This window comes from Dasypus novemcinctus, chromosome 23 (genome assembly GCF_030445035.2).
Source record: "Dasypus novemcinctus isolate mDasNov1 chromosome 23, mDasNov1.1.hap2, whole genome shotgun sequence".
Taxonomy (NCBI): domain Eukaryota; kingdom Metazoa; phylum Chordata; class Mammalia; order Cingulata; family Dasypodidae; genus Dasypus; species Dasypus novemcinctus.
Window position 1 is genome coordinate 7,756,369 of NC_080695.1, and position 27,983 is coordinate 7,784,351.

Genomic DNA, 27,983 nt, shown 5'->3' on the forward strand with positions numbered 1-27,983 from the left:
AGAAAAGAAGGGACAGAGGGAACTTTCTCAATGTGATAAAAGCCATTAGTGAAAAACCTACAGCTAACATCAGGCTTAATGGAGAAAGACTTAAAAGCTTTCCCCTGAGGACCAGGAACCAGATATGGATGCCTGCCGCCGCCACTGCTATTCAACAGTGTACCAGAAGCGCTTGCCAGAGCAATTAGGCAAGAAAAAGAAAAGTTATCCAACTGGGAAGAAAGACATTAAACTCTATTTGCAAATGACGTGATTTTATATATAGAAAATCCAAAGGAATCCACAAGAAAACTATGAGAGTTAATAAACAAACTTAGCAATGTGGCAGGGTATAAGATCAATGTGTAAAATTTGGGTGGGTTCCTTTTACACTCGCAATGAACGATCCAGAGGACATTAAGAAAATAACAGAATCCCTGACCTTCCTCCCCCTCCAAACCTGCTCCATCCCTGGCCGCCCCATCTCATCCTCCCAATTGCTCAGGCCCCCAACCCCGAGTCGTCCCCTCCCTTAGACCACAGCCACCCCCAGCCTAAGCCGCCGTCGCCTCTTGTCTCTGTGAGTGCAGTTGTCCTGCTCCCCCTGCACCTGTCCTAGTCCCCTTTCCAACACAGCAGTCAGAGGGCCCCGTGAAAATGGTTCAGGTCATGACACTGTGCTCTGTCCCCCCGTGTGGCTCCCATCTCACTCAGGGCACAGGCCATGAGGCCCCTTAAAATTGCTGCTCCCCCACATACGCTTTACATCGTCTCCACCCACATCTTCCTGCTCCCGCCTCAGCCACCTGCACCTCCTCGCCTGAACACACCAGGCGAGGACCTGCCTCAGGGTCTCCGCATGACGGTTCCCTCTGCTCAGAACACTCTTTCCTGAGCTGCCCTCAAGAGTAACTTTCTGTGGCAGGCAGAACACTGGCCCCTAAAGCTATCCACACCCCAGTCCTGGGAGGCACCGTGACTATGTGGCAGAAGAGATTGTGCAGATGTGAGCAAAGTAAAGATGGCAAGGTGGGAGGTTAATCACCAGGGTCCTTGGAGGAAGGGGGCAAGTGTCAGAGTCAGAGAAGAGATGGAGATGCTCTGGTTTTGCCTTGAGGGTGCAGAGGGGGCCTCGGGAAGCTGGAGAAGGGAGCGGGTTTGCCCTGCAGCCTGCAGATGGGGTGCAGGCCTGCCGACACCTTGCCAGGGAGGCCGAGTGTGGGCTTCGGATCCACAGGATTAGAAGATAACAAACCTGGGCTGCTTTAAGCCCCTAAGTGTGTGGTAATTTGCTACAGAAGCAACAGGAAACCAAGACACCACCTTGCCTCCTGTAGTTCTTTACTTGACCATTCTCTTTCCAAGGAGGTTTCCCTGACTGTAGAGAAACGCATCTGCCTCTCATCCCTGCAGTCAACTACCATCACCATCATCATCACCATCACTACCACCTCCACTATCACCAGTCACCAGTCATCACCCTCAGCACCACCTCCACCATCTCCCTCCTCACCATCATCCCCACCATGACCACCACCACCACCACCACCACCACCCTCATCACCACCATCACATCACCCTCATCTCCATCACCATCACCACCTCCACCACCTCCACCACCACCCTCATCACCCTCATCACCATCACCACCTCCACCACCACCCTCATCACCATCACCACCTCCACCACCACCCTCATCACCCTCATCTCCATCACCACCTCCACCACCACCCTCATCTCCATCACCACCTCCACCACCACCCTCATCACCACCATCACATCACCCTCATCTCCATCACCATCACCACCTCCACCACCTCCACCACCACCCTCATCACCCTCATCACCATCACCTCCTCCACCACCACCACCTCCACCACCACCCTCATCACCACCTCCACCACCTCCACCATCACCACCATCACATCACCCTCATCACCATCACCTCCTCCACCACCACCTCCACCACCACCATCACCACCACCACCACCACCACCACCACCCTCATCACCATCACATCACCCTCATCACCATCACCACCACCATCACATCACCCTCATCTCCATCACCACCTCCACCACCACCATCACCACCTCCACCATCACATCACCCTCGTCTCCACCATCACCACCACCACCCTATCACCATCACCACCATCACCTCCACCACCACCACCACCATCACCACCACCACCATCACCACCATCACAACCGTCACCACCACCTCCACTATCTCATCTTCTCTCACCAGGTGGCTGCCCCAAGCCACCCTCTCACAGCAATCCCATCATCTACTCGGACCCCTGCCAAGGCATTTACCTGACAGCACAGTGATGCTTCTAAAATGTCGGTCAGGCCACCACTCCCTCCTTCAAACCCTCCAACAATTCTTTGCAGACTAGACCCCTCGCCCTAACACAGGAGGCCCTGCCTGTCCAGCGCCCTCCCCGCCGACCTCGTTGCCCTCCACAGTAGACTGCCTGCCGGCTACCAGGACCCTTGCATCCCCAGACCCCAGGCCTCGTGCAGGGGCTAAGTGACCGAGTGCCTGACCCGAGGGCGAGCGACCCACGGCCCGTCTCCCTGAAAGCCGAGAGCAGCAGACGCCACTGCCGTCCACCCCTTCGGCGGTTCTCCCATCTCGGGCAGAAGCCAAACTCGGGAAAAGAGGCTTGTTTTCTAAAACTTGTTTATTTTAAAACATTGAACCCGAGCTGAATAGAAACCACAGAAATTACATAGACGAGGTTTTTAGTATTTGCCGAGAAAAATAAAGCCCCCAAAGAAATAAAAACCAACCCCCAAACCCAGGTTAAAAAAACAAAAGCAAAAACACGACGACAGTACACACGCCATGGCCTTACAAAGGTGAGGAGGGAAATGCAGAAATGCTTCGGCTCCAGCTCGACACTCACGATGAGAAAACACACGGGGCGAGATGCAGGGAGCAGGAGGGGAAAAAACCCCGCAGGACCAGTTTTAACAAAATTATATATATATATATATATATTATATAACAAATATAAAGTGGTGAGGTCCACAACCAGTATGGTTAAACACGAAGAGGAACTCCACACAGGAGGCCCCGGGCCCCGCCTGCCCCCGGCTGGACTCGGCGGGGTCCAGGGGCCCCCAGGCCCGCCCCCCCGCAGGGGCAGAGCCCGCCCAGGGCAGGGAGGGAAGCCGTGCTGGGGCTGGAATTGCATAGTGAGGGGGGGCGGGGCGGGCGTGGCAGGGGAGGAGTCTCAGCTGCCCCCCAAGGCCCTTCACTGCCAAGCCTGGCTACACAGGTGGGGGCTGCCCGCCTCCCGGCAGGAGCTGGTGGATGGGGCCTCGGGGCCCCTCTGGCCAGCTCGGCTGCGCCAGGAAGGCTCCCTCCCCACCCCCCACGAGGTCCACGGCCTGGGTGGAGTGGGGTGGGACGCCGGGGGGTCCTGGCCTGATACCCCAGCGGGTGGGGGTGGTCAGCCAAGGTCAGGGCTAAGCCCTTTTGTCTTGTTCAACCCCGAGAGTCAAGGGGATCCGGGGATCACGGCAGCGCGGGCCGGCCCAGAGGACGCCACGCCCGGCCACGCCCGCCTCGCTATGGACATTCACGATGCGGTGGCCGCGCGGCTCCAGGTGGCCACTTGTGCTTCTGACGGTGGCAGTGCATTTGGCGGGTGCCCTGGGCAGGGGCGCCAGTGCCCTGCCTCCGGCCTGCAGCTGGGGTGAGGCCCCGGGCTGCGGGGACGCTGCGCCCACAGGAGAGAGGGGACAGGCCGGCTGCGGCCCGGCTGCCGCGGCCCTGTGGGGCCCAGAGCCGCGGCCAGGCCAGGCCTGGAGCACCGAGTCCACTCTGGCCAGATGGGGCCATGCCCGGGGAGCTCAGAAGGCCCAGCCCACCCGGCACCCATTTGCCTCCTTTCCCCTTGATGGCCCCGGGACAAAGGCTGCCCGGGGTCTGTGGCGAGGTGCCCGCCCCGTTTGTGGCCCCCACACAGAGTGGGGAGGGTCTCGGAGAACAGGAGGGGAGGGGCCGCCTCCCTGGCTCAGCTGCAGAGTGGGGGGGCCGGGACGTTCTGGCGTGGGCGGCAGCCTGCTGCCCAGGACGAAGGCCCGCGTTGGAGCAGGGCACCTGCGGCCCAGGGACTGGTCCTGATTCGGGATCCCACCCCCAGGCAGGAATCAAACATCAGCCGTGAAAGCCAGAAGCACCTCGGGGAAGGCTGGTTCCCGCATCACGGGAGGGGAAACTGAGGCCGTCAGGGGCCTCAGGCCTATGGCCCGTGGACATTCGTTCCTGAGGAACACGGGCCCCAGAGGCAGCACCTGCCCGGGGAGGGGCCTCCAGGCCTGCCTGCTGCCGCTGACGGCGCTCTCCACGGTGGCACCCCACGGAGAAATGGGTCCTGCAGCCACAGCTCCCAGGAGCCTCTGCTCCAGCCTGAGTAGCCCCGGGCTGGACGGGGACGCCCACCGAGGCTGGGAGTGAGGTTAGTGGTTAGTAGGCAGAGGGGGCGGCGGGGACGTCCACAGCCAGCCCGGAGCCGGCCGCCAGCCACGCGCCCGGCCGCTGCACCTGCTCCTGGAAATGGAACCGGGAAGAGGGGAGGGCGGCCCCTCCCGTGCTGCCCGCTCGGCCTGCGGCCCGACTGCCCTAGAGATGACAAACGCCGTCAGTGCAAGAAACAAACCCACCCCGGCTGCCGCGGCTCTGGGGGCGGGGAAAAGGGATTTGGCACCAAGAGGGCGGCCCCGGGCCATCGGGGGCAGGAGCCGCAAGGTCAAGTGCTCTGCCAGGGTGGGCTGGGCGCCGCGGGCCACGGGGTGCTGAGGAGAAAGCGAGCCAGGACTGAGAGAGAGAGAGAGGGGCCCCTGGCGGGCGGGGTGGGCTCGTGCTCGGGCGAGTGCCTGGGGGGAGGAGAGACGAGGGGCTGGCCTGCTGGGCACGCGCCCGTGGTCAGCGCCGACCGTGGAAGCATCAGGCCTGGGGGGCGTTGGGGAGGCGTCGAGCAGGAGGGCGCACGGCTGGGGGCCGCAGACAGGGACCGTGGCGCGGAGGGCGCACCGGCTGGCAAGAGGGTCCCGGCGCTCACCCGGGAGGCTGTGGGAGCGAGTCAGGGGCGCGCAGGGCCGGTGGCTGTGGGGGACGGGCCGCTGGAGGCAGGGGTGGCCCCACGTTCCCGGCACCCGGGCCGCGCATCGCCGTCACCTGCAGGAAAGGGGAACAAGCGGCCCACAGACGTGCCGTGGACCCGGTGAGGCGTGCGGGGGTGAGCGGGCAGCGCCGGCACCGGGACGGCGGGAGCGATTGGCACGTGGGCAGCGCTGGTCGGCTCGGCGGTCTAGTGCGCGCTGCTGCTGGAGTCGGGGCGAGGCTGGCTGGTGGCGAGGTATTTGGCTCTCATGCTGGAGGTGTACTGGGGGGAGAAGGGGAGAAGGGGGGAAGGGGGGAGGATCAGCGGGGGTGCGCCCCTCGGCTGGCCCTCGCCAGGGAGGCAGCAGCCAGCCCCGGGAGGGGGCAGGCGCGGGGGCATGCTGAGAGCCCCGGGGACCGTCGTGGCCGGTGGGGTGGGGGCATCAGGGCTCCGGGAGGACCGGCCTGGGGGGAGGGCGAGGCAGAGCTCAGCTGCCGCCCGCGGCCCAGGCGCAGGGGGTCCCTACTGCACCCCCAGCCCAGGCCGCCTGCAGGGGCCCAGAGCCAGGCCGGCCCTTCACTGGAGGTGGGGGGGCAGCTGGCCCACGGCAGGCCCACCTGGGAGAGACCACGGGTGCGCATCACACAAAGGGGGCTCAGGGTGGCAGCCCAGCAGGGTCGGGTGTTCCCCCGCGGGCCCTCGACCCTGCGGGCGCAGGAGGCCACGGGCAGCCCCAGGCCCTGTGCCCAGGCAGGCGAGGTGCAGCCCACGTGGGGGTGCAGGCCGGGGCTTCCCCGAGGATGGGTGGGGAGCCCCACAAACAGCCCGGGTCTGACCTCGGGGACCCCCCCCAGACACCCCGTGCACACGTGGGGGTGTGCGTGCATGCGTGTGCACGTGTGCCCGCGGGTACCACGTGCAAAGGAGGCGTGTGCTGAAGGCCTCACACGCCCAGGCCACCAGAGCCGGCAGGGGCCCATGGCCCCGGGGGGTGGAGGGGACACGGTGGCCTCCCGTAGACATGCGGCGGGCGTGGGCGGGGCCATGCAGCCGCAGCCTGGGGTCAGGCGCCCGCTCGGCTGCATGGGGCAGGCGGGAGCGGCTGTGTGCACCAGCAGGCGACGCAGGCCCTGCGGACGTTCAGGGCTGCGGCCCGGGCCAGGCTGCACCCCGCTGTGCCTGCCCGAGCCCGGAGCGCACCCTCAGGGGTCAGGCGGGCAGCTTCCTAGCCGGGAGGGGGCCGAGGGAGGTCCGCGGACGGGGGCAGGGAGCCCTGCGGTGAGGGAGCCATGAGACGCAGGCGTGTGCCGAGGCCGGCCATGGCCAGCACTGGCCCCCGGGCCGCGGAGAGCAGGGCGGGAGGTGCAGGCGGCAGGCAGCGGGCACGGCGGGCCGGCGGGCAGTACCTGTCACTTGGGGCACGGCTACCACGGCGTTCAGGCACTGTCCAGGGGCCTGAACCGCCAGCCCACGTGGCTGCCAGAGTCCAGGGCAGCCAGGTAGCGCTAGGACAGCCCGGCAGGGGCGGGGAGAGAAAGAGAGAGGGCCTCAACTCCGGCCGGGGCGCCGGGGGCGGGGGACGTGGGGCAGGGCTGAGCGGGGCGGCCCCTGCACCCCTGCCACAGGCGAGGCACGGGGGCGGCGAGAGCCCCGCCCTCCCACCCTCCCCGGGGGCTCGCAGCCCCCCTCTCCTGCGAGCTCCTCCTCTTTGGCACCGAGTCACCCCGTCACCTTGTGCTTGTCCCCATGTCACCTGGGTCCCAACCCCAGAGGCCAGGTGGGAGCTGAGGAAAGAACCGAGGACGGAAGAGCAAGGAGAGACCTGGGTGCTTGGAGGTTGCGCCCCGAGGCCAGGCGCGGGCCGGAAGGGGTGGGCCGAGGAGCCGGCCGGTCACAGGGCACCCGGCTGTGCCGCGCCACCCAGAGCTGGGGGCATGGCTGCCTCCCCAGGAGAAAGGGATCCGAGCCCGGGTGCGGACCCCGAGGCCGCCTGCTCAGGCCCAGGGCAAACCCGAGCCGCTGGGAGGAGCCCGGGGGGCCGGTCCAGAGAGCCTGGGGAGAGCCCCTGGGGCGAGGACCCCTGGGGGGAGAGGCCCTCCAGGCTCCCGGCCCCCAGCTGGCCACAGGGCCCCTGCTGCCCAAGCCCAATCCTCGGGCAGTGGGAGTGGCCCCCACTCCGGGGCCGCAGGCGCCCTCAGCCCACCCGCCTCGCCCCGAGACTTACTGAAGGTGGCGGGGACTCGCGCCCGATGAGCGGGGTGTTCTCACAGCGAGGATGCTGGAAGTTGGCGTTCTGGCTCCTGTGGGCGTGGGGCGGCGGTGAGTGCCCACGGCGGACCCCGAGGCTGCGCCCATCTGCCCACCCACCAGCGGCCGCCCGCGGCTCAGCCCACCCACGCCGGCCGGAGCCGTGCCCCCTGCTGCCCCCAGCCCGGCCAGGCCCTGGGCAAGGACCCCCACGTGGCCCGGGGCCGCCGCGCCTCCCCGCTGCGCCGGCCGGCCGGGTAGCCCGTGCCCGGCACCCACATGTACTCGGTGACCGGGGCGTTGCTGACGGTGTGCGCCGCGGCCGGGATGCTCGTCTCGCTGCCGTAGCTGCTCCCGCAGCTGTACAGGCTGGGCATGTGGACGCGGTACAGGCTGTCGTGCGCCTGCCGCGGCCCCGGGGCCGCCTCCTCCTCGCCGTCCTCCTCGGCGCCTCTGCGGGGGGAACCGGCCTGGGCTCAGCGGGGCAGGCCCGGGCCCGAGGCAGGCAGCCCCCAGGCCCCCGCGGCCACGCCGACTCCTGCCCTCTGAAGAGCGCAGCAGGGCCACCAGCAGGAAGGGCACAGCCGGGTGGGTGCTGGGCGCCCCCGGGGGGTGCATGAAACCTGCCCTTCCTCCGGGGACGCTGCCGCAGGGCGGGGCGACGGCGGCCGGGGCAGTGGGGCCCGTCCACACCTGACCGCGCGAGGCCTGCGCAGCAGCCCGGCTCCCCGCCCCCTTCCCACCACCGTGACCGCCCGCCGGGGCCGCCTCGCCGGGCCGCGCAGGGAGCGCCCGAGAAGGGGCCAGCGCCGCTAAGCACTGCCTAGCAGCCGAGCTGCGTAGCTTCTTGTCTGGTGCTCGCCCAAGCACCAGGTGCCTGCTAAAACCCACACGTTACAGTTGGGGAAACCGAGGCCCAGAGCACTGTAATGACTTGCCCAGAGTCACACAGTAGGCAAGATGGAGCCAGGATTCAAATCCAGGCTGTTCGGGTCAAGAGCTGTGTGCTTAGTAACTACCCTAGTGCTGCTACCTTTGTCACCATCACCACCAGGACTACCACCCCCCCACCCCCACCATCCCTACCCCACCCCCCCTCCACCACCATCCCTACCCCATCATCACCCCTTCACCAGCTCCTCCACCACCATAACCCCCAATCACCACCACCGTCACCGTCACAACAGGACACAGTGAAGTCCAGAAAAGGGAGGAAGACACCTGGGCTGAGCTGCCCGCCCCCGGTCAGGTAGTAACTGGGAGGGGAGGCGGGTGGGTGGGAGATGTGCAGTGGAGACCAACACAAGGGAAGGGGGTGACCCCGACTCCAGCTGTCCCTATCTTGGGCCTGGCACCCCCATTCACCACTTAATCCAGCACAGACCGGGGAGACTGAGGCAGGGCTGCCAGCACCCCCACTTTAAAGAGAAGGACAGAGGCTCTGCCAGGACTGGCTGCCCCTGGAGGAGGGGGTCCCTGCCCGGGAAGGGGGCTGCTGGGCAGCCAGAGCCGCGGCAGGCGGAGCCAGGCCTCAGGGCGAGGCCCGGGCAGCCCCGGCTGGGGCCCAGCCCCCCTCGCAGCCTGATGGCCTCCCGGCGGCCGCGGCCAGGGCCCTCCCGGGCTCAGGTCTCACCCGCGAACGGGGCCGCCTGCGTCCAGTTGCTGGAAGGCCTCCGCCGCTCGTCTCTCGGTCCAGGACGGCGTGTCCAAAGGCCACGCCCCTGACCCCCGCGCCGCCAGGCTCACCTCTTGTGCTGCCAGGTGTGCGGGACGCTGCAGACGATGGAGCTGAACATGAGCGCGGTGGCGAAGGAGAAGAGCGCCAGGTAGATGAGGCCCTCGACGCCGTCGTAGCAGAAGCCAGTCAGGGCCTGCACGTAGTCCTGTGGGCGCGGGGCGGCCGTGAGGCGGCGGGTGGGCCGGGGTGCCTGCCGCTCGAGGGTCCTGCGGGGCGGCCCGCACCCCCCATACGCCCCCTGCAGGGTGCCCGGGGCCCTCGCCAGGCGCAGGCCCCCGTCCCCAGTGCACCCGGGCCCTCGCCAGGCGCAGGCCCCCGTCCCCAGTGCACCCGGGCCCTCGCCAGGCGCAGGCCCCCGTCCCCAGTGCACCCGGGCCCTCGCCAGGCGCAGGCCCCCGTCCCCAGTGCACCCGGGCCCTCGCCAGGCGCAGGCCCCCGTCCCCAGTGCACCCGGGCCCTCGCCAGGCGCAGGCCCCCGTCCCCAGTGCACCCGGGCCCTCGCCAGGCGCAGGCCCCCGTCCCCAGTGCACCCGGGCCCTCGCCAGGCGCAGGCCCCCGTCCCCAGTGCACCCAGGCCCTCGCCAGGCGCAGGCCCCCGTCCCCAGTGCACCCGGGCCCTCGCCAGGCGCAGGCCCCCGTCCCCAGTGCACCCAGGCCCTCGCCAGGCGCAGGCCCCCGTCCCCAGTGCACCCGGGCCCTCGCCAGGCGCAGGCCCCCGTCCCCAGTGCACCCAGGCCCTCACCAGGTGCAGGCCCCACCCCCTGGCCCTCGCCAGGTGCAGGCCCCCATCCCCAGTGCACCCAGGCCCTCGCCAGGTGCAGGCCCCCATCCCCAGTGCACCCAGGCCCTCGCCAGGTGCAGGGCCCCCACCCCGGCCCTCACCAGGTGCAGACTGCGGCAGTCCACCAAGGCTGTGAGGTGCTGCAGGTTCACCTCCGTGCCGTTCAGCACCTCCTGGACACGGAGCAGGTGGTCCTGGGGGCACACGCGAGGTCAGCACCACATACTGGGGACCCCAAAGTCTCTGCCCGCACCCCGGACGTCAGTGTGTTCTCAGCGCAGGACCCAGGCAGAGAGCAGAGGGGCAGGCCTGAGAACGCAGGGGTCATGGTGAAAACGGGGGCCCCTGAGGGCTGGGGAACTGAGGGGGCCAGGGGGCCAGGTCCAGTGTGGCCACTGCCGCACAGACAGACGGCCCCGCCGTGGTGACAGGAGACGGCCATCAGCCCGGGGGGCCTACACGGGACGTTAAGCGTCTAAAAATCACCTTCCAAGAAACACTGGGAGAGAAGGGACCATCCTAGGCTGCAGCGAGGGCAAGGGCAGAGGGAGCCTGTTCCAGAGCGTGCGGTGTGTGTGCATGAGCGTGTGCATGAGCATGCGCATGTGTGTGCATGTGGTATGTGTGGGGTGCACGAGTATGTGGTGTGTGTGGTACACATGTGCACAGTATACATATGCACGTGTGTGATGTGCAGGCACAGTGTCATTTGTGTGTGGCACGTGTGATGTGTGTGTGCATGTGGTGTGCATGGAGTGCATGTGCATGAGTGTGCACAGGATGTGTGTGCACGAGTGTGTGTGTGCACAAGTATGCACACCTGAGCGTGCGCATGAGTGTGTGCATGTGGTATGTGTGGGGTGCATGTGCATGTGGTATGTGTGGTACACGTGTGCACGGTGCACATATGAACGTGTGTGATGTGCAGGCACAGTGTCATTTGTGTGTGGTATGTATGTGGTGTGCGTGTAGTGCATGCAGTGTGTGCGTGGTATATGGGGTACATGTGTGCACAGCGTATATATGTACGTGCGTGTGGCACGCAGGCACAGCATGTCACGTGTGTGGGGTGCGTGTGTGGGGTGTGCATGGCATGTGCGTGTGTGTGGTGAGTGGTGTGCACAGCTGGCCTTGCTGGCGTCTCCAGTGTCCTGAAGGGCCGCGAGGCAGCGCACGGGGCTGACGGGCTCCAGGTCGGCCCCTGGCTGTGCTGACACGTGTCCCAAGACCCGAGGGTCTTGGAGGAAGTTGGGGACACCGTAGCCCGCCCGCCCACCCAGCTCGACCAGCGGGGCCCTCCTCGCCACAGGAAGATCAAGGAAGTGGCACCCATCTCCCTGCGAATGTGGCACGGGCGAGCCCCTGACTCCCAGCGCACCCGGGTGGGGAGATATTTGTTCTTTAACCGTTGTCCCCTCTTCTCCCCTGAACGCCAAGAGCTTGTGCAGCCTCAGCAACGACAGCAGCATGGACGAAGAACCCACCGGGGCTGGGGCCGGGGGCGAGGGGCGGGCAGGGGGACCCGGGGAGGCCGTGCCGGCACCCACCTTGGCGGCGGGGTACTCCCGCGGGGCGGCCCTCAGGAGCTCGGCCACCAGGTCCTGCATCTCCAGCAGCGCCTTGTGGCTGCCCGACAGCTTCTGCTCGACAGAGGGCCCAGCTGACGCGGTGGGTGTCCTCGCCGTGCCCCCACCCGATGGGCCCCTGAGGAGCCGACTGAGGGGCCGGGGGGGGCGCAGGGCCTGTACCATAGGGCCCGGCCAGCAGTGCCAGGCGGCCTCTCATGCCCCAGGCCGCCCCCAGCCCCAAAAGCACAGAGCAGGGGGTGCCACCAGCGGTGGCCAGGGAGCAGCGGGCAAACAGTGTGACGAGGGACCCCTGCCCTGTTCGACAGAGCTGGACCAGGGCCCCCTCCCTGGGCGGAGCCCTGAAGCCCCCGTGTGCGGGGCAGAAAGGGCTGGGGGACGCTCAGCCAGGGACCCCAAGGGCCTGGGCCCAGGCCACCGGGTGACTGAGGGGGCCTGCCGGCTCAGGAGGGCGCAGCCCCAGCTCTCACCTGCTGGAAGGGGTTGGTGGCGCGGGGAGAGCAGGCCAGGTAGTACTGCAGGACGTCTGCAGGGAGAGGCGCTGCGTCTGCGCGTGTGCCGGAGCGTGCGCACACCCGACGGCCCCCGGGAGGCCCGGAGCGCCAGGCCCCCAGGCCGCCTGCTCGCCGGGTACCCGGGGCACTGAGCGTCGCCCCAAAGGGGTGTGGACAGGCTGCGGGCCTCACGCCGACCTCCCCGGCCTGCGCTGAAGTGGGGGACGTCGCTGCAGCTCCCCCCCCAGCCTCCCTGGCTTCCCCGTGGCGGGGGCTGCCGGCCCGAGGCCCACCCTGGCCCAGTGCGGCGAGGCCCCGCTCAGCGCCCACGTCCCGGCGGCCCCCAGCCTCGCCCAGGAGCTGACACCCAGCCCCGCCTCGGCTCCACCTCCCAAGCCCCAGCGCTTAGGGTTTTCTATTGCAAGCTTTCTAAAGGCTACGGAAATTACCCAAAGTCCTCACCGCCACAAAGTGGCCCCTGGGCGTGGCGCGTGGGCGCCCCACACGGGCCGGCCTGGGGTCCCAGAGCCCCGACTAAAGGACCAGGGCACTGGCGGGAACAAGGGACCGGAGCCCCGGCCAGTGGAGGGGCCCTCACGGGCGGGGGGCGGGGGGCAGGGTTTGGAGGTCATCACTGGGCCCCGATGCTGGAATATTCCCGTCTGCTCTGAGGGGACGGTTCACTTTGATGCCGGCCAGCTTTGCTCCCCCAGCCCTGACTGCAGCCTGAACCCCACACTCCATGCCCACCTGCCTCCCCAGGTGTCCAACATGCACCCCAAAGCTGGCCAAGACCGCGACCCCCAACCCTCCCAGCTCAGACCTGCTCCCCTCTTTCTCCAACCCAGAGAATGGCGCCTCCAACACGAGCCGCCAGGCCAGGCACGCAGAGCCACCGTCAACTCCTCTCCCGGCAGCCACTCGGTGCCAAGCCCGGGCAGCGCCACCTGCCAAGCCTGTCCCTGCCCAGTGCCCACGGCCCTGCTCGCCCGCTCTGCCAGCCAGCGCCGCCTTGTGCCTGTGCTCACACGACGGCCACCCGTCTTCCCGGCCGCCCCCCAAGCACCCCAGCAGCCTGAAGGGAGCTCGGGTCCCGGTTCAGGTCTCCCCATTGCCCCCGAGGGGAAAGCCTGCTCTCAGCGTGCCCCGGCCCCTCTCCTCTCCAGGAAGCAGCATTTCCTGCTGCTCGAGCGTGTCGAGTTTGTTGCTGCCTCAGGGCCTTGGCTCTAGACGGCCTGCCTGCACCCAGCTAGCATCCCTACTTGCCACGGAGGCCTTGGCTTTCAGGTGCCCTCTGCGAGGCTGCCCTGACCCCGTTCTGAAGATGCCCAGTGTCACCGGCTGCATCACCTGCTGCCGTCACCCACTGCCCCAGCATCACCCACTGCCCAGCATCACCCACTGCCCAGCATCACCCACTGCCCCAGCATCACCTGCTGCTCTGTCACCCGCTGCCCCATCACCCGCTGCTCTGTCACCTGCTGCCCCATCACCCGCTGCTCCACCACCTCCCCACCCCTGGTGTCACCCACTGCCCCACCGCTGCCCACTGCTCGGTCACCTGCTGCATCACCCACTGCCCCAGCATCACCTGCTGTCCCAGCGTCACCGGCTGCCCATTACCCGCTGCCCCATCACCCGCTGCTCCACCATCCTCACTACCCTGGTGTCACCCTCTGCCCTGCTGCCATCTGCTGCGCACACGCCTGCTGTTCTGCTCAGAGCCTGCCGCGTGTGCAGGGCCCCTCGTGGCTCGGTGGCCTCCTGTCCGGGCCTGAGGGCAGCGCCCACTCACCCGCGCTCAGCACCGAGTGCTCCTCCACCACCTTGATCACGTAGGTGTCGGGGTCCACGCAGAAGTCGCTGGAGCCCTGGGGAGCGTGCGGGCAGGGAGGGGTGACGGGGCTGCCCCCGGGCCGTGTGGCTCAGGGAGGCGGGCTGTGGACGTGCTGGTGCCCAGGATGGGCCCCGGGCGCCCCTTCCCTCCCGGCCCTCCGCCACTCACCACAGCCACGGCCAGCTCCAAGCCCAGCGTACCCCAGCTCACGACCAGGGCCAGCACCCCCAGCAGGCAGACCCTGCGGGCAGAGAGGCTGTCACGCTCCTCGACGGCTGCGCCCGCGCCTGCCGCCGCGGAGGAGAGCTCAGCCCCGGGCACGCCCGACCTGGGCACGGCCGCTTCCTCTGCTCTGGCCACCTCCGGCAGGGTCGGCGTGAGGCTATGTGACGGCCCCGCAGCCGGCCCCAGCCCCGGCCCCTCACCCCATTAGAGGACAGGGCAGCTTTCCACCACCGCCCACTTCTTGACCACCTGCTCCGCCCCTCGGCTTGGACGACAGGCCCTCCTGCCGAGGCCCGGCCCCCCACCTCAGGGCCCTGCCAAGCCTCGGTCCCCGGGCCAAGGGGCCACCCCCCCCAGATGAGGCCACGGGGCCCGGCGACAGTGGCCTCCAGCCTGATGTCCTCCACCCAGGCGGCAGGGCTGGGACTGAGCCCAGTCAGCCCCGAGCAGAGGCCGGGGGGCTGGGGCAGCGGGGGGCTGGGGCGGCCGGGGACTGTGGCGGGGCTGGAGTGGCCGGGGGGCTGTGGCGGGGCTGGAGCGGCCGGGGGGCTGGGGCAGCGGGGGGCTGGGGCGGCCGGGGGGCTGGAGTGGCCGGGGGGCTGTGGCGGGGCTGGAGCGGCCAGGGGGCTGGGGCGGCCGGGGGGCTGGAGTGGCCGGGGGGCTGGAGTGGCCGGGGGGCTGGGGTGGCCGGGGGGCTGGGACAGCGGGGGGCTGGAGTGGCCAGGGGGCTGGGGTGGCCAGGGGGCTGTGGCGGGGCTGGAGTGGCCGGGGGGCTGGGGTGGCCAGGGGGCTGTGGCGGGGCTGGAGCGGCCGGGGGGCTGGGACAGCGGGGGGCTGGAGTGGCCGGGGGGCTGGGGTGGCCGGGGGGCTGGGGTGGCCGGGGGGCTGTGGCGGGGCTGGAGCGGCCGGGGGGCTGGGACAGCGGGGGGCTGGAGTGGCCGGGGGGCTGGGGTGGCCGGGGGGCTGTGGCGGGGCTGGAGTGGCCGGGGGGCTGGGGCGGCCGGGGGGCTGGGGCGGCCGGTGGCTGGGGCAGCGGGTGCTGGGGCGGCCGGGGGCTGGGGCGGCTGGGGCGGCTGGGGGGCTGGGGCGGCCGGGGGACTGGGGCGGCCGGTGGCTGGGGCAGCGGGTGCTGGGGCGGCCGGGGGGCTGGGGCGGCCGGGGGGCTGTGGCAGGGCTGGAATGGCCGGGGGGCTGGGGCGGCCGGGGGACTGGGGCGGCCGGGGGGCTGGGGCGGCCGGGGGACTGGGGCGGCCGGGGGGCTGGGGCGGCCGGGGGACTGGGGCGGCTGGTGGCTGGGGCAGCGGGTGCTGGGGCGGCCGGGGGACTGGGGCGGCCGGTGGCTGGGGCAGCGGGTGCTGGGGCGGCCGGGGGACTGGGGCGGCCGGTGGCTGGGGCAGCGGGTGCTGGGGCGGCCGGGGGGCTGTGGCGGGGCTGGAATGGCCGGGGGGCTGGGGCGGCCGGGGGACTGGGGCGGCCGGGGACTGGGGCGGCGGGCGCTGGGGCGGCAGGGCCTGCTGCCGGTGCACTCACCCCACCAGGACGCCCTTGGAGCTGCGGATGAGGCCCACAAGCACCAGGAGGCAGATGGCGACGTCCAGCAGCAGCACACCCAGGTAGCCCAGCCACCTGCGGGCACAGCGAGGGCGTCGGGCAAGCCGGGCACCGAGGTCCGCAGTGGAGCCGGGGGCGGCTCGGAGCGCGTGGACACGCGTCGGTGCTGGGAAAGACGTCTGCGCAGGGGCCCCTGCCCCGGGGACCATGGGGGCCTGCCCGCTCCCAGCCCAGGAGACCCCGAGTCCTAGCGGGGGGCGCCCAGCTGGCCCCCGGGACCGGCGCTCAGGCCGGGGCGGGCAGAGCGGGGGTACCCAGGCCCCGAGCCGCACCTGTACCAGTCGTAGCGGTCGGCGTGCTCGGCCAGCGCCTCCAGGGACACGGCCGGGTTCCTCCAGAAGGGGATGGCGCCCGTGCAGCTCAGCAGCGTCCCCAGCAGCCCTTGCAGCCGCTGCACGGCGCGCAGGGGCTCCGGCCGCCCGGCCAGCTGCCGCTCCAGGCTCCGCAGGCTCGGCTCCGCCGTGCGGTTGAGGGCCACCGCCGTGTCCCACACCTGCCGCGAGGCCACCGTCACCCCGCGGGCCGGCTCTTCCCGGGCACGCACCCGCCCCGCCTGTCCCCCCACTCACGCGGTCCTGGGCCCCGGCCACCGTGCGGTTGGCATGGCGCAGCGAGTAGGTGGCCCGGTGGACGCCGTCGCTGGTCTCCCCGTTGCCGTAGAAGCCCACGGCGATGCCGGCGCTGGGGAGGCAGGGCCGCGTGAGGGCGCCGCCCCGGCCCACCCGGGCCCCGGGAGCCAGGGAGGAAGGCACCTGCGCAGCGGCACTCCCCAGGGGCGCCCGGACCCCCTGACTCCCGGGCACGCCGGCCGGGGTGGGGAGGGGTGTGAGGGGCGCCGCGGGCAGGGCGGGCGCACCTGCAGACGAGCGTGGCGATGATGACGCACCAGGCGGTGCAGCAGCAGTCGGCGTCCGCGTGCTCCCGGCTCTGGCGGCGGCGGCAGCACAGCCAGAAGGAGTAGCCGAGCAGGAAGGCGAGGTCCAGCGCCAGGCCGGCCAGGGCGGCGGCGCCCAGCAGCAGCAGCGCCTGGGGACGCGGGGGGCTGAGGGGCTCTCCCAGGATGCGCCACCCGCCCCCCACCCCAGCCTCGGGCGGAAGGCAGGGGCAGCCCGCCAGCCGTGCCTCGGGGCACGGCACCCCCTCCTCAGGAACACCTGGGGGCTCGCACAAGCAAAGGCCGGGAGCCCACGGCCGGGTGCCCCCCCAGCAGATGGCTGCAGGGGCTACCTGGGCAGCGGGCAGGACGCCCTGGCAGTCGGCTGCCTTGGGCCCCGGCCTGAGCCGTGGGGACAGGACGCTGCGGCGAGGGGCTGAGCGGGCCCTGGGAACACCAGTGCCCGGTGGGTGTCTCCCGGGAGACGGTTGCCAGGCAGCGGAGGAGGGGGGCTGCTGCCTCCTGAAGCCCTCCCCTGGGCCGGCTGCGGTCGGGGGCCGCGCGGGAGTCCATCTGTCCAGGGCCCCAAAAGCCCATCCCCCGCCCGGCTGCAGTGGCCCCCAGGGCCCCACTATCTGCCCCCCACCCCGTTCTCTCCCCGAGGTCCCAGCTCAAACACGAACCCCAGGAGGCGGGACCGAGTCCAAAGGGGAGGCCCCCGGCCCCCAAAGTGCACCACACCCAGCAGGGGCAGCGGGACACCCGGAAGGATGCCTAGGCCCGAGAAGGCCGCAGCGCAGGGCTGCCCACCCCCCAGAGAAGCCAGCGCGGATCCACCAGGGGAACCGGGCCGCCCACGAGGACACGGGGTACACGGAGACGACGGGGTGGGGGCGGTGGGAGGTGGCCGGCTGGGCGCTGGGCCCAGAGACGAGACGCCAACAGCACGGGGCTCAGGGGCACGAGGACGGGGCAGGGTCCAGCCACCCGGGGCACGGGACGCGGCATCCGCCCCCACCGGGCCCGTCCGCCCTGGCCCAGCCGTGGCCCACAGAGCCCTCGCTGGCTGTGAGGACAGCCCTGCCTCCGCCATCCGCGTGCCCAGTGCCCAGGCTTCCGGCACCTTCCCCCGAGAGTCCTCCGTTTAGCAAGGCCCCTCCGGCTAAACGTTCACAAATGGGGCCTGACACAGCCCCCGACAGCACCGCGACGGGGCCGGGGCACACCTGGGGCTCAGAAGCAAGAGGCCCCACGCCTGTGCCCCCTCAGCAGGCCGGGGCAGCCCCGAGGGGGGCTGAGGGTCCACACCCCGCACAGCCTCCTTCAGAGGGGACCCCAAACCCGCCGGGCGAGGTCAGCACCGGGGACCGGGTCCTGGCCCACTGGACAGGCGTCGGTCTCCGTCCCCATGCACGACCCCGGCGGGCGTCCCTGCACTGCGCCTGGCGCCCTTTAGAAAGAGAAGGGGAATTGTGGTCGGCGGCTGGGCCCTGACCCAATGGAATTTTCCACCTGCCGGCACCCGGTCAGGCGAGGTGAGAGGCTCGGCCACAGCGCTGGCCGCCGGCCAGGCCCGGGCCCGGGCACCCGCGGGGAGGCTCCTGGGGGCCACACACCCCGTGCCCTGGCCGCTCCCAAGGCTCCCACTCCGCCCGAGGCCCCGGGGCCCCTCGCTGTGTGCGCTGGTGTACCCCGGCCGTGCCCGCCGCCCCCGTGTCGTGGCCCCTCATGGCTCTGGAAACCCCAAGCGGCCGGCAGGCGCTGCAGCCTCACCCCCACCCCGAGCCCTGGGCCAGCTCTGCGGCCGTCAGGGCCATGCCCAGCCCCTGAGCAGGGCCGCTGCGCAGGAAGCGAGGCTCCCCCTCACAGGTACGAGACAGGTGGGGACGGAGGGCACGAGGGCGGGGCCAGGCTGGAAGCCAGGCCTGGCAGAGGGAGCCCAGGAGCCCCGGGCCTGCGCGTGCCTGCACCCCCACACCTGTACGTGCACCCCCACATGCCAGCCTCAATGCCCCCCAGGTCACATGGAAATGCCCCAGGTGCCTCCAGGGCTGGAGAGCCACGCCCGAGCGGGACCCGGCCATCCCCGCCCTCGCAGCAGCGCTAGCTCCTGGCGTCACCAGGGACGGCAGCCTGCAGGGTGCACACGCCACAGCAGCCCCCCAACCCCCGGCCCACCCCGGGCTTGCGCCTCCCGGGCAGCACGGCAGCCTCTTCCTGCACCGCGGCCACCAGCCCTGTGGTCTGCCCGGCAGGGGCCGGGCACTCCTGTGGCTCTGGGACCCTCACCAGCCAGGCGGCCCTCTGAGGGCTCTGAGGGGAGGCCTGGGTCCGGGGCAGCCCAAGGGGCAGTGCCCGCCAGCCCTGAGGCCATGTCCCCTGGCAGCTGCCCGCCCGGGTTGCACAGGGCCGCAGCTGGAGGGGCCAACGAGGCCCTTGGAGGGGAACCCTGTGCCGGCTGCCCCATGGCCCCAGCTTGGCTCCCCACCTGAGAGGGGTGCAGCCGGAGCCCCCCCCACCTCACCTCGTGCCTCGGCATCCTTGTTTGCAAATGGGCGATGGGAGCGTGGGTCCCACAGAGTAGGGCGGGGCTCGGGGGGCACGCAAGAAACACCGCCTGCCATCACCCCTTTCCACGACAGGTGGCAGAGGGGCCCTGGGGGCACAGGCTGGCACGGCAGGCAGGGCCTCTGCTGGAGGGCAGGGCCCAGGGGGCCTGGGACCCCAGGGGCCGGGCCTGGGAAGCTCGGAGGCCGTGGGGCAGGAAGAGGAACTGGGGCAGGGCTCCTCGGGGGTGTCCAGAACACGCCTTGAGGTACTGGAGACCCCCTCCTGGTCCAGAGAACACCCGGACAAGGCAGAGGAGGGGTGGGGCCGGGAGGGGGGGCCCTCATCTGCCTCAAGGGTCCCTCCTGCCCCGCCGGGGGAGGCTGGAGAGGGGTGTGCCTGGGCTGGGGTTGCGGCAGGTCCAGGAGAGGCCTTGGCCTTGCCTGCTCTGTCGGGGGCCCCTGCTGGGAAGGCCCCGGCCCATCCCCACCTCACTTCTGCACCCCGGGGCCCTTGCCAGGGAAGAAAGGAGAATGAAGGCAGTGGGCGGGCGCCGCACTGCACTGACCCCGGCGGGAGGGCAGCCAGGCCACAGGTGCAGGGGTGGAGGCAGGGCCACAGCTCCCGAGCAAAGTCCTAGGAAAGGCCCTCGCGCCGGGCCAGGCTGAGGGGTGCCCGGGCCGCCTCGGGGGATCCGGTGGGTGCCCCGCCCCCTCCCGGCACACCAGGCAGAAATTGAAAACAGACTTTGCACCGGGCCAAACTTGGGTGTCATGAATTCCATTGCGCTGAGCTCGTGGCCGTCCTGGGAAAGCGCAGTGGGACCAGCCAAGCAGGTGCAGGAAGGGGTTGCCGGCTTGTCCACGGGCCCCCGGCCCCAAGGAGTGGGCGACGGGACGGCCCACGCCGGCGTGCGGCACCCTCCGGTGCTCACATGGCCCTCGGCCTCCAGGAGCCACCTGGAGAGAGGTCCAGCGAGGCAGGACTGGACCCTGGACAGGCCTCCAGCTTCCCACCGCCCTCCCCTGCCCACTGCCGGCACGGAGTGACCACGGCGCGAAAGGCCACAGCACAGGGCCCCGTGCTGCAGCCAGCCACCGGGCCGGGGTCCCCACAGGGCCCCGTGGAGCAGTTTCATATAATCGATGAATTCCAAAAAGAAGTATTGGATTATGTTTGTAATCTGATCTGTACCTGGGCATGACTGAGTTATGATTAGGGCTTTGACTGGGCCAAGTCATTAGGGTGTTGAGTCCCTGCCCCTTGGTGGGTGGGGCTCACAGATAAAAGGCATGGCAGAGGACAGAGTGGAGGGGTTCTTAATGTTGGAGTTTGATGCTGAAGCCTTAAGCTGGAGCCCAGGAAGTCAGCCCCAGGAAGGAAGGAACCTTGAACCGAGCGAGAAGCAAGCCCCAGGAGTGTAGGAACCCAGGAAGCCTGAACCCTAGCAGATGTCAGAAGCCATCTTGCTCCAAGTAGACTTTGGTGAGGGAAGTATCTTATGCTTTATGGCCTGGTGTCTGTAAGCTCCTATCCCAAATAAATACCCTTTATAAAAACCAACCAATTTACGGTATTTTGCATCAGCACCCCTTTGGCTGACTCATACAGAATTTGGTACCAAGGAATGGGGAAGTGCTTTTGCAATTACTGAATTGCTGGAGCGGTTTTATAAATGGGTGAAGGGTATTTTTTTGGAAGAATTGTGAGAAGCTTGATGGAAAAGGCCTAGAACGCTTTGAAGAGACTATTGATAGCAATATGGATGCTAAAGAGACTTGTTATGATGCCTTAGAAGTAAATGATGAAACTATTATTGGAAACCGTGTTTTAAAGTTGCAGAGAACTTAGCAAGATTAACTCCTGGTGTTTTATGGAAGGCAGAATTTGAAAATGGCGAGCCTGGGCATTTAGCTGAAGAACTTTCCAAAGTAAATGTGGAGAATGGGGGCTTGGCTTCTGCTTGCAACTTATAGCAAAATGCTAGATGAGTGAGATAAGCTGAGAACTGAATTGTCGGGCACAAAGAAAACAGAAACCGATTCTGGAAATCCCAAGCCTCTGGATATCAGGCTCCCAGATGGAAGTGCCCCATTGGAGGACTTGACTAAACTTGGACCTGGTAAATCAAGATTGAAGATGCAGTTATCTAGGAAAGACTTGGGGAAAGTCTTACTGTCTGATGGCTTGGACCCCTGCTTCCTGCATGCTAAACCAACTGACTATTTGAGAGAGCTGCATGAACAAAACCACTGTCAGCCTGGAATGAAAAGGACATGGAAAGGAGAGATTGAAGGAGAAACAGCTTTAAGAAGAAAGCCATGGAAGCTGAGACCTGGATTTAGGACTTCACCTTGGGCCAAGAGAGGAACCCCACCATGTGTAGAGAGAGGGTGAGTTTGCCCAGCAGCTGAAGAGGGTGGACGTACCTGTCCCATGTTCTGGGAGAGTTTTGCTGCCCCAGGGTGCAGCGAGGGTGGAGACATTCCCCAAGGATTATGGCCCCACAGGTCTGAGAGGGGTGGACCTGTCCCCCGTGGATTAGGGAAGGCCAGGTGGTCAGTTCGCTGCTCTGAGAGGGTTGAGCCTGTGTACAAAGGTTAGGGGGAGTGTTGTCTCACGTCACTGCACTAGGGGGGTCAAGACTCTAACCCAAAGATCGGGTGAGGTGTGGCAATCACCCCAACGCTGTTGGAGGGAGAGGTCCGGAGCTTGGTCAACACCCAGATGACTGAAGAGGGTAGAACCATGAAAATGGCCACTGGGCAAGCATGGGGAAAGGGTGGGTTCCCGTAAGGCCCCAAGGAGAAGAAACCATCATCTCAAGAATGACTCTCAGGCTGAAATCAATGGAGGATGCCCTGCAGGTTCACTGACCTGCAGAGGACCCGTGACTCATGTTTCCCTCCCAATTTCTCCTTATTGTAATGAAAGTGTTTACTCTATGTCTGTCCATTTGTGTATTGGTAATAGATAAATTGTTCTGTAAGTTTCAGAGGTCTATAGCAGACAGGGCTTTGTCCCAAGACAAACTATATTTCTTTAAATTGATCGTGATATGATTTATTACTTGCACTGTTACTGATATAAGGTGAGTTGTTTTTTTTTTAATATTGTGCAATGTCTTTTGGGAATTCAGAGGGTGGAGTGTAGGAGTTTGATATTATTGATGAATTCCAAAAAGAAATATTGGATTATGCTTGTAATCTGATCTGTACCTGGGCGTGACTGAGTTATGAGTAGGTTGTTGGGGTGGGGTCTCACAGATAAAAGGCATGGCACAGAACAGAGTTGAGGGTTTCTGATGTTGGAGTTTGATGCTGAAGACTTTAGCTGGAGCCCTGGGAAGTCAGCTCACAGAGGAAAGAGAAGCCAGCCCCAGAAAGGAAGGAACCCTGAACCCAGAGAAAAGCAAACCCCAGGAACGTAGGAACCCAGGGAGCCTGAGCCCTCGCAAACGTCTGCAGCCATCTAGCTCCAAGTAGACTTTGGTGAGGGAAGTAACTTATGCTTTATGGCCTGGTATCTGTAAGCTCCTACCCCAAATAAACACACTTTATAAAAACCAACCAATTTCTGGTATTTTGCACCAGCACCCCTTTGGCTGACTCATATACCCCAGAAGGCCCTATGCCCTGCCCGCAGCAGCCTGGGAGCACCTGTCTACTGGCCACGGGGGCGGGGGGAGCACGGCCAGCCCCAGCTTTGGGTCAGAGCTGGATGCTCCTGACTCTTGTGGGTGCCCCTGATGGAGGCGGGAGCCCAGGCCGGCGGGCACTTGCCAGCACATGGCACAGTGGGCAGGGCCGTGGCTCCCTCCTCAGAGGCAGAAGGAAGGGCCGCTAGGGCTCTGGGCCGGCCTGGTCTGGGCCCCGCAGGTGCCAGCAGGACCGCCTGCAGCACCCCAGTGGGGACAGGGCCCAGCCAGCCTCCTCTGGGGAGGGGGAGCTGCCCGCCAACCCTGGGACTGAAGGCGGCACGCACGTGTGCATGGGTGCACGCGTGCAGGCATGAGCAAGTGCAGGCATGCACAGGTGCCAAGTGTATGAGGGAGCAGGTGTGCAGGTGTGGAGAGGTGCAGCTGTGCATGTGTGCACGGGTGCAGGTGTAAGTGTGTGCCTGTGTGCAGAGGTGCATGTGTGCAGGTGTGTGCAGGTGTGCACCAGCCCACCAGGGAACCCAGGGGCCCGGGCCTCAGGCAGAGGGGCCAGGGGACAGGGAGGCCCCAAGGGCAGACCCCAGCCACAGAGCCTGGCACCAAGGTGGGGCCCCACCTGGCCGGTTCTGACCTGGCCGCCCCCAGCCCTGCTCCCCAAGGGCAGGCCCTGCACCTGAGCGCCTGCCCTCCACTCCGCATGAGCCATGGCAACCTCCCTCACGGCCGCTGGCACGGCAGACGGCCCGGCCTGTGTCTAGCCGAGGACACCACGGCCTCGGGCACAGCCACTGGGCCCAGGCCACTCGGCAGCGCCGGGAGCTGCAGCAGGTGGCAGGGCAGCTCGTGTCCCCGGCCCGGCACGCCAGGCCCCTCCACCCTGAGCTCTGCAAAGCCAGACCCCAGGCAGAGGAGTGGGTGGGCTTTGGACCCAACACCCACCCACCTAGGCAGTCCCCGGCCCTGGAGGAGGCAAGGACTCAGGCCCAGCCAATCAGCTCCTTCCCTGGGACACTTGTGGGGCAGGATAAAAGACGGCCAGAGCCAAGTGGCCCGGCAGGGGCTCCTGCCAGCCTGCCCACCTGCCTACCTCGTGCTCGTTAGCGCCTGAGCACAAGGGGGTGCTCTGGAAGCTTCTACCCAGCCCCCCGTGTGCGCTGTCCTGCTTGCCGTGTTTCTGGCACTTGCAGCCCCTGAGTCCTGGCTGGGTCTGCAGGACTCTGGGCAACCAGCAAGACCACGGGCCGAGGGACATGGCTTAGAAAGCAGGTGACGAACGGGGCCCCAGCAGGAGTGACACCCACCCCACAAGTGCATGGACAAAGCCGAGCCGGAGCAGTTACTTTGTCTCGCGCTGCCCGAGCGCACGTGCCTATAAGCTGGGAGGCGGCTTTTCACCAGATTGGATTCCCATTGGCTGAGCGGGAGGGTGGCACCGAGGCCAGCCCCACCCAGAGGGCGCACCTCTCTGCCCCCCAGCACGCAGCCGTACCCCAAGGTGCGGTGGGCGCATGAGCCAGCCCCAGCTCTGTGGGGGGACCCCTGGAGCCAAGGGTTCAAATCCCCTCTAAGCAGCGGTGGCAGTTTGCTTACAAATTCCAAACGCAGACAGTGGACGGCACGTGTAAACCCGCCTGCTCCTGTGCGTGCCTTAGATGGTTTTAGACTTGATAAAATCAAGATTAGGGCTTTTATTTGACCGTGGCATTAGGGGAACTGGGTTTGAGTCCTGCCTACAGCCATGGGCGATCTACACGAGCGCTCGATCAGACAGGGGAGTAAGTATTCGGAGGACACAGAGCTGAGCTGTGGACACTGGAGCCCGGGGAGGGCGCTGAGCCGCTCCCTGATAGGCTGCTGGGAAGGGGCCCGGGCCCTGACAGCTGAGAAAGCCTGGAGAGAAACGAGTCCTGGGGAGAGAGCAGAGCCTGTGCCAGCCGACAGCTGAGGGCCGTGGGGCCCACGGAGGCTTGGGAGGGAGGGGAAGGCGGCCCTGAGGGGGGCAGCCATCCTGCTCCGACACGAGGCTGCAGACTTTGGTGAGCGAAGTAACTTACGCTTTAGGGCCTTAGGACTGGAAGCTGTTGCCCCAAATACCCTTTCTAAAAGCCAGCAGAGCTCTGGTGCGTGCATCAGCACCCCTCGGGCTGACTCACACAGTCGCCAGCTGGCCTTGGCTTGCCCACCTCCAGGCACAGGGAGCTCCCCCCTCCTAGGGAGCCGCGCTCAGACTGGAAGGACTCCTCCCTCGTTTGGAAGCGCCCTGGAGCCTCTCTCTGCCCCAGGCCCTTTGCAGGCACACTCCCCTTGCCTGGAGCACGCCTCCCCAGGTCTCAGCAGGGCTACCCCAGCTTTCCGCGAGGGTTGCGGCCAGAACATCGCGCCCTCGGGGCTCTAATGGGAAAGGGGCCCATGTGCAGGGCACGCCCCCTCAGCCAGAGCCGAGGCGAGGAGCGGCGATCTGCCTGGGACGCGCGGCGTGCCCGAGCACCCCTGCGGCCGGGGTCCAGGCCGGCCCGCAGCCAGGTCAGGAAGGAGGAAGGGGGTCCAGCCCTCCGGGCGGCCACTGCCTGCTCCCAGCCTCCCCAGCAGGTCTGACAACACCCGGTCCAGGAAGCCTCTCCCGCCTCCAGCTCCCCAGTTTGTCCACCCCACCCATATCGCAGTCCAAGGAAAGTCCTGCTGGGCTCCTGGAGTCCACGCCTCCGCCCACGCCCAGTCCACGCCCCCACCCACACCCACCCACGCCCTCATCCACTCCCCAGTCCACACCCACACCCATGCCTCCACCCACACCCAGTCCATGCTCTCATCCACGCCCCAGTCCACACCCACGTCCACGCCTCTACCCACGCCCTCATCCACGCCCCAGTTCACACCCATGGCCCCAGTCCACACCCACACCCACGCCCCTGTCCACACCCGTCCATGTCCTCAACCCCACCCCCACCCATGTCCACATCCTCGTCCACGCCTCCACCCACACCCGTTCATACCCCATCGACACCCCTGTCCATACCCCCGTCCACACCCCATCCACGCCAGTCCACACCCTCATCCACGCCCGTCCACACCCTCATCCACGCCTGTCCACATCCTTGTCCACGCCCCGTCCATGCCTCCACCCACACCCCCATCCATGCCCCATCCACGCCCCCGCCCACATCGCGGTCCCAAGCCCCGTCCATGCCCCTGTCCACGCCTCCACCCATGCCCCTGTCCACACCCCATCCACATCCTCATCCACACTCCTGTCCACGCCTCCACCCACGTCTGCACCACTGGTCCTGCCTGGGGACCCTGCCCCGCGGGCCCCTGGTGCCCTCAGGACAACCCCGTGGCTCCTAGTCCCCAAAGCCAGGCCCCTGCAGCGGTCTCCTTGCTTGCGTTGGGGGTGCCCCAGGGCAGGGTGGGTAAGGGGCCAGGCGAGATGCGGGCAGGGGCGGGGGCCACCCCTCCGCAGCCAGGATGCTCACCCTGGAGGCCGGCTTCCGGCAGCCCAGGAGGGCCCCCGCCCCGGCCCCGCCAGCGGCGTCCCGCCTGCTGGGGAGGGCGCCGCGCACACAGCTCTGAGCGGACGCCCCGGCCCTGGGCCCGCCGGGTGGCCCTGCAGGCAGGACGCCAGGCCCACTGAAGGCCTGGAGGTGGGGAGCCCACCCACAAGCCCAGTGGGTGGCTGGGGCAGGATGCAAAGCCGGGCCCACGCCGCGCACACAGGGACCCACGCCGCGCAACGCAGGAGCGGCCGGTTTCCACCCCGTGAATTATTCAGGGGCTAACGCTGCCGGGAGGGGCAGCAGAGGAGACTGAGTCAGAGCCTCCCACGATGGAGCGAGGGTGGGGAGGGGGCAGGGCGGGAGGACACCGGGGTCCCCTCACGCAGGCGGCAAGGGGCTGCCGGGGCGGGCCGAGTGGGGCGCGGACAGGCCTGCGAGCCCCCTGCGGCCCCGCTCCCCCGGGCCAGAGCCAGCCTGGGCAGGACGGCGCCCCACAAAGCAGATGGCAGTGCAGGCAGTGGGGCCCGAGCAGCCTGCGGCCCCCAGCTTCAGAGAAGCTCCTGCCGGCCTCCCCCGAGGGTCCCCACATACCAGCTCTGGGGGGCCCCCAAGGGCCGCGCCTGCAGACGGGGCGTTAGGGCCAGGCTCGGGCGTGCCCGGGCGGCTCCCGCACCCCCTTCCCTCGACTGCTCGCAGCCAGGGGCGCGGGGCACGGGCACCCAGGTGAGGGGGCGGGCACCCAGGTGAGGGGCGAGCCCCTGCCGCGCCACCCCCCTCCTCCTCCGAGGCTGCGGGGAGCAGGGTTCCGGGTCAACCCTCGGCCCGCGAGGGGACCCCGGCGCCCAGGAGGAAGCCACGGCCGGACCCCTGGCCTGGGCACCCTCAGGGCCAGGCCCTGAATCCCATGGGCCCCTCCCCGGGGGTCCCCGCCAGGCAGGCGGGTGAGGGCTCAGGTCACCCGCCCTCGCGGCGCCCAGGGACACCCCTGGCAGGGCTGGGGGGACACAGGGAGCCCCTCGTGGCTGCAGCCCCAGGGTACTTTGGGGTGGGGGCTCTGCCAGTCACCCCAGGAGGTGGAGGGGCCGAGGGGGCTCTATGGAGGGAGGGAGGCGGCTCCACATAAACCCGGGGCTGGGAGGGGGGAGAGGGGACCGTGGGGACCCCAGGGAAGAGACTGCAACCCAGAGGGGGCCGTGGGCTTGGATGGGGGGTCTTTAAACCCTCAGGGGTGAGGGGAGACCTAGACACCCCTCCCAGGAAGAGGCACCATGATCCCCAAGAAGGGGGGACCGTGGCCCTCGGGAAGGGGGACCGGGGTCTCGGGGTTCTTGCAGAGGGGGATCAGTACATGGGGGGGGTCCGGAAGGGGTCCGTGGCCCTCTGGGAGAGAGGCTGCGATTTGGGGGGGGGGGCCGGGACCCGGGGACCCCGGGAGGAGCCGGGACCCGAGGGGGGGGCGCAGGCCGCGTGGCCGTCGCCTCACCTGCTGGTAGTCGGGGTCCCCGGGCCGGAACTGGCTGCTGGTGGCCTCCCACTGCAGGTCCAGGTGGGGCAGCCGGTGCAGCAGGCTCGCCCACCAGGGCGCCGCGTAGCCCACCGCGGCCATGGCGGCCCGGGCCTGGCGGCGCCGGCGTGCGGGGCTGCCTCGGGGGCCCGGGCGCGCGGCTTCAAGGGCCCGCGGACCCCAGCCTGGCCGCCCGCATCGCGCGCCCGCTCCTGGGCCCGGCTCGGCCCGGCTCGGCCCGGCTCGGCCCCGCTCGGCCCCGCTCGGCTCCGCTCGGCCGCCCGCGCCC

The 27,983-nt window shown here is 68.0% G+C and overlaps 1 protein-coding gene across 2 annotated transcripts; it reads right to left on the bottom strand.

Moving 5' to 3' along the window:
- Positions 1-2,650: 2,650 nt before the first annotated feature.
- Positions 2,651-27,971, bottom strand: TTYH3 (tweety family member 3). 2 transcript variants are annotated; one of them, XM_071211126.1, is made up of 15 exons: positions 27,674-27,971; positions 16,474-16,643; positions 16,187-16,298; positions 15,890-16,110; positions 15,537-15,632; positions 13,950-14,022; positions 13,740-13,815; positions 11,921-11,976; positions 11,412-11,504; positions 9,966-10,058; positions 9,092-9,228; positions 7,625-7,798; positions 7,323-7,398; positions 6,505-6,603; positions 5,292-5,380 (listed from the first exon to the last, which is right to left on the bottom strand). In XM_071211126.1, the coding sequence occupies exons 1-14, from the start codon at positions 27,794-27,796 to the stop codon at positions 6,535-6,537; spliced, it is 1,569 nt and encodes a 522-aa protein (XP_071067227.1). In that variant the 5' UTR covers positions 27,797-27,971; the 3' UTR covers positions 5,292-5,380; positions 6,505-6,534. The 2 variants fall into 2 exon arrangements, with proteins under 2 accessions (XP_058141676.1, XP_071067227.1); XM_058285693.1 differs by lacking the exon at positions 6,505-6,603 and having other exon boundaries at positions 2,651-5,380; positions 27,674-27,969.
- Positions 27,972-27,983: the final 12 nt, after the last annotated feature.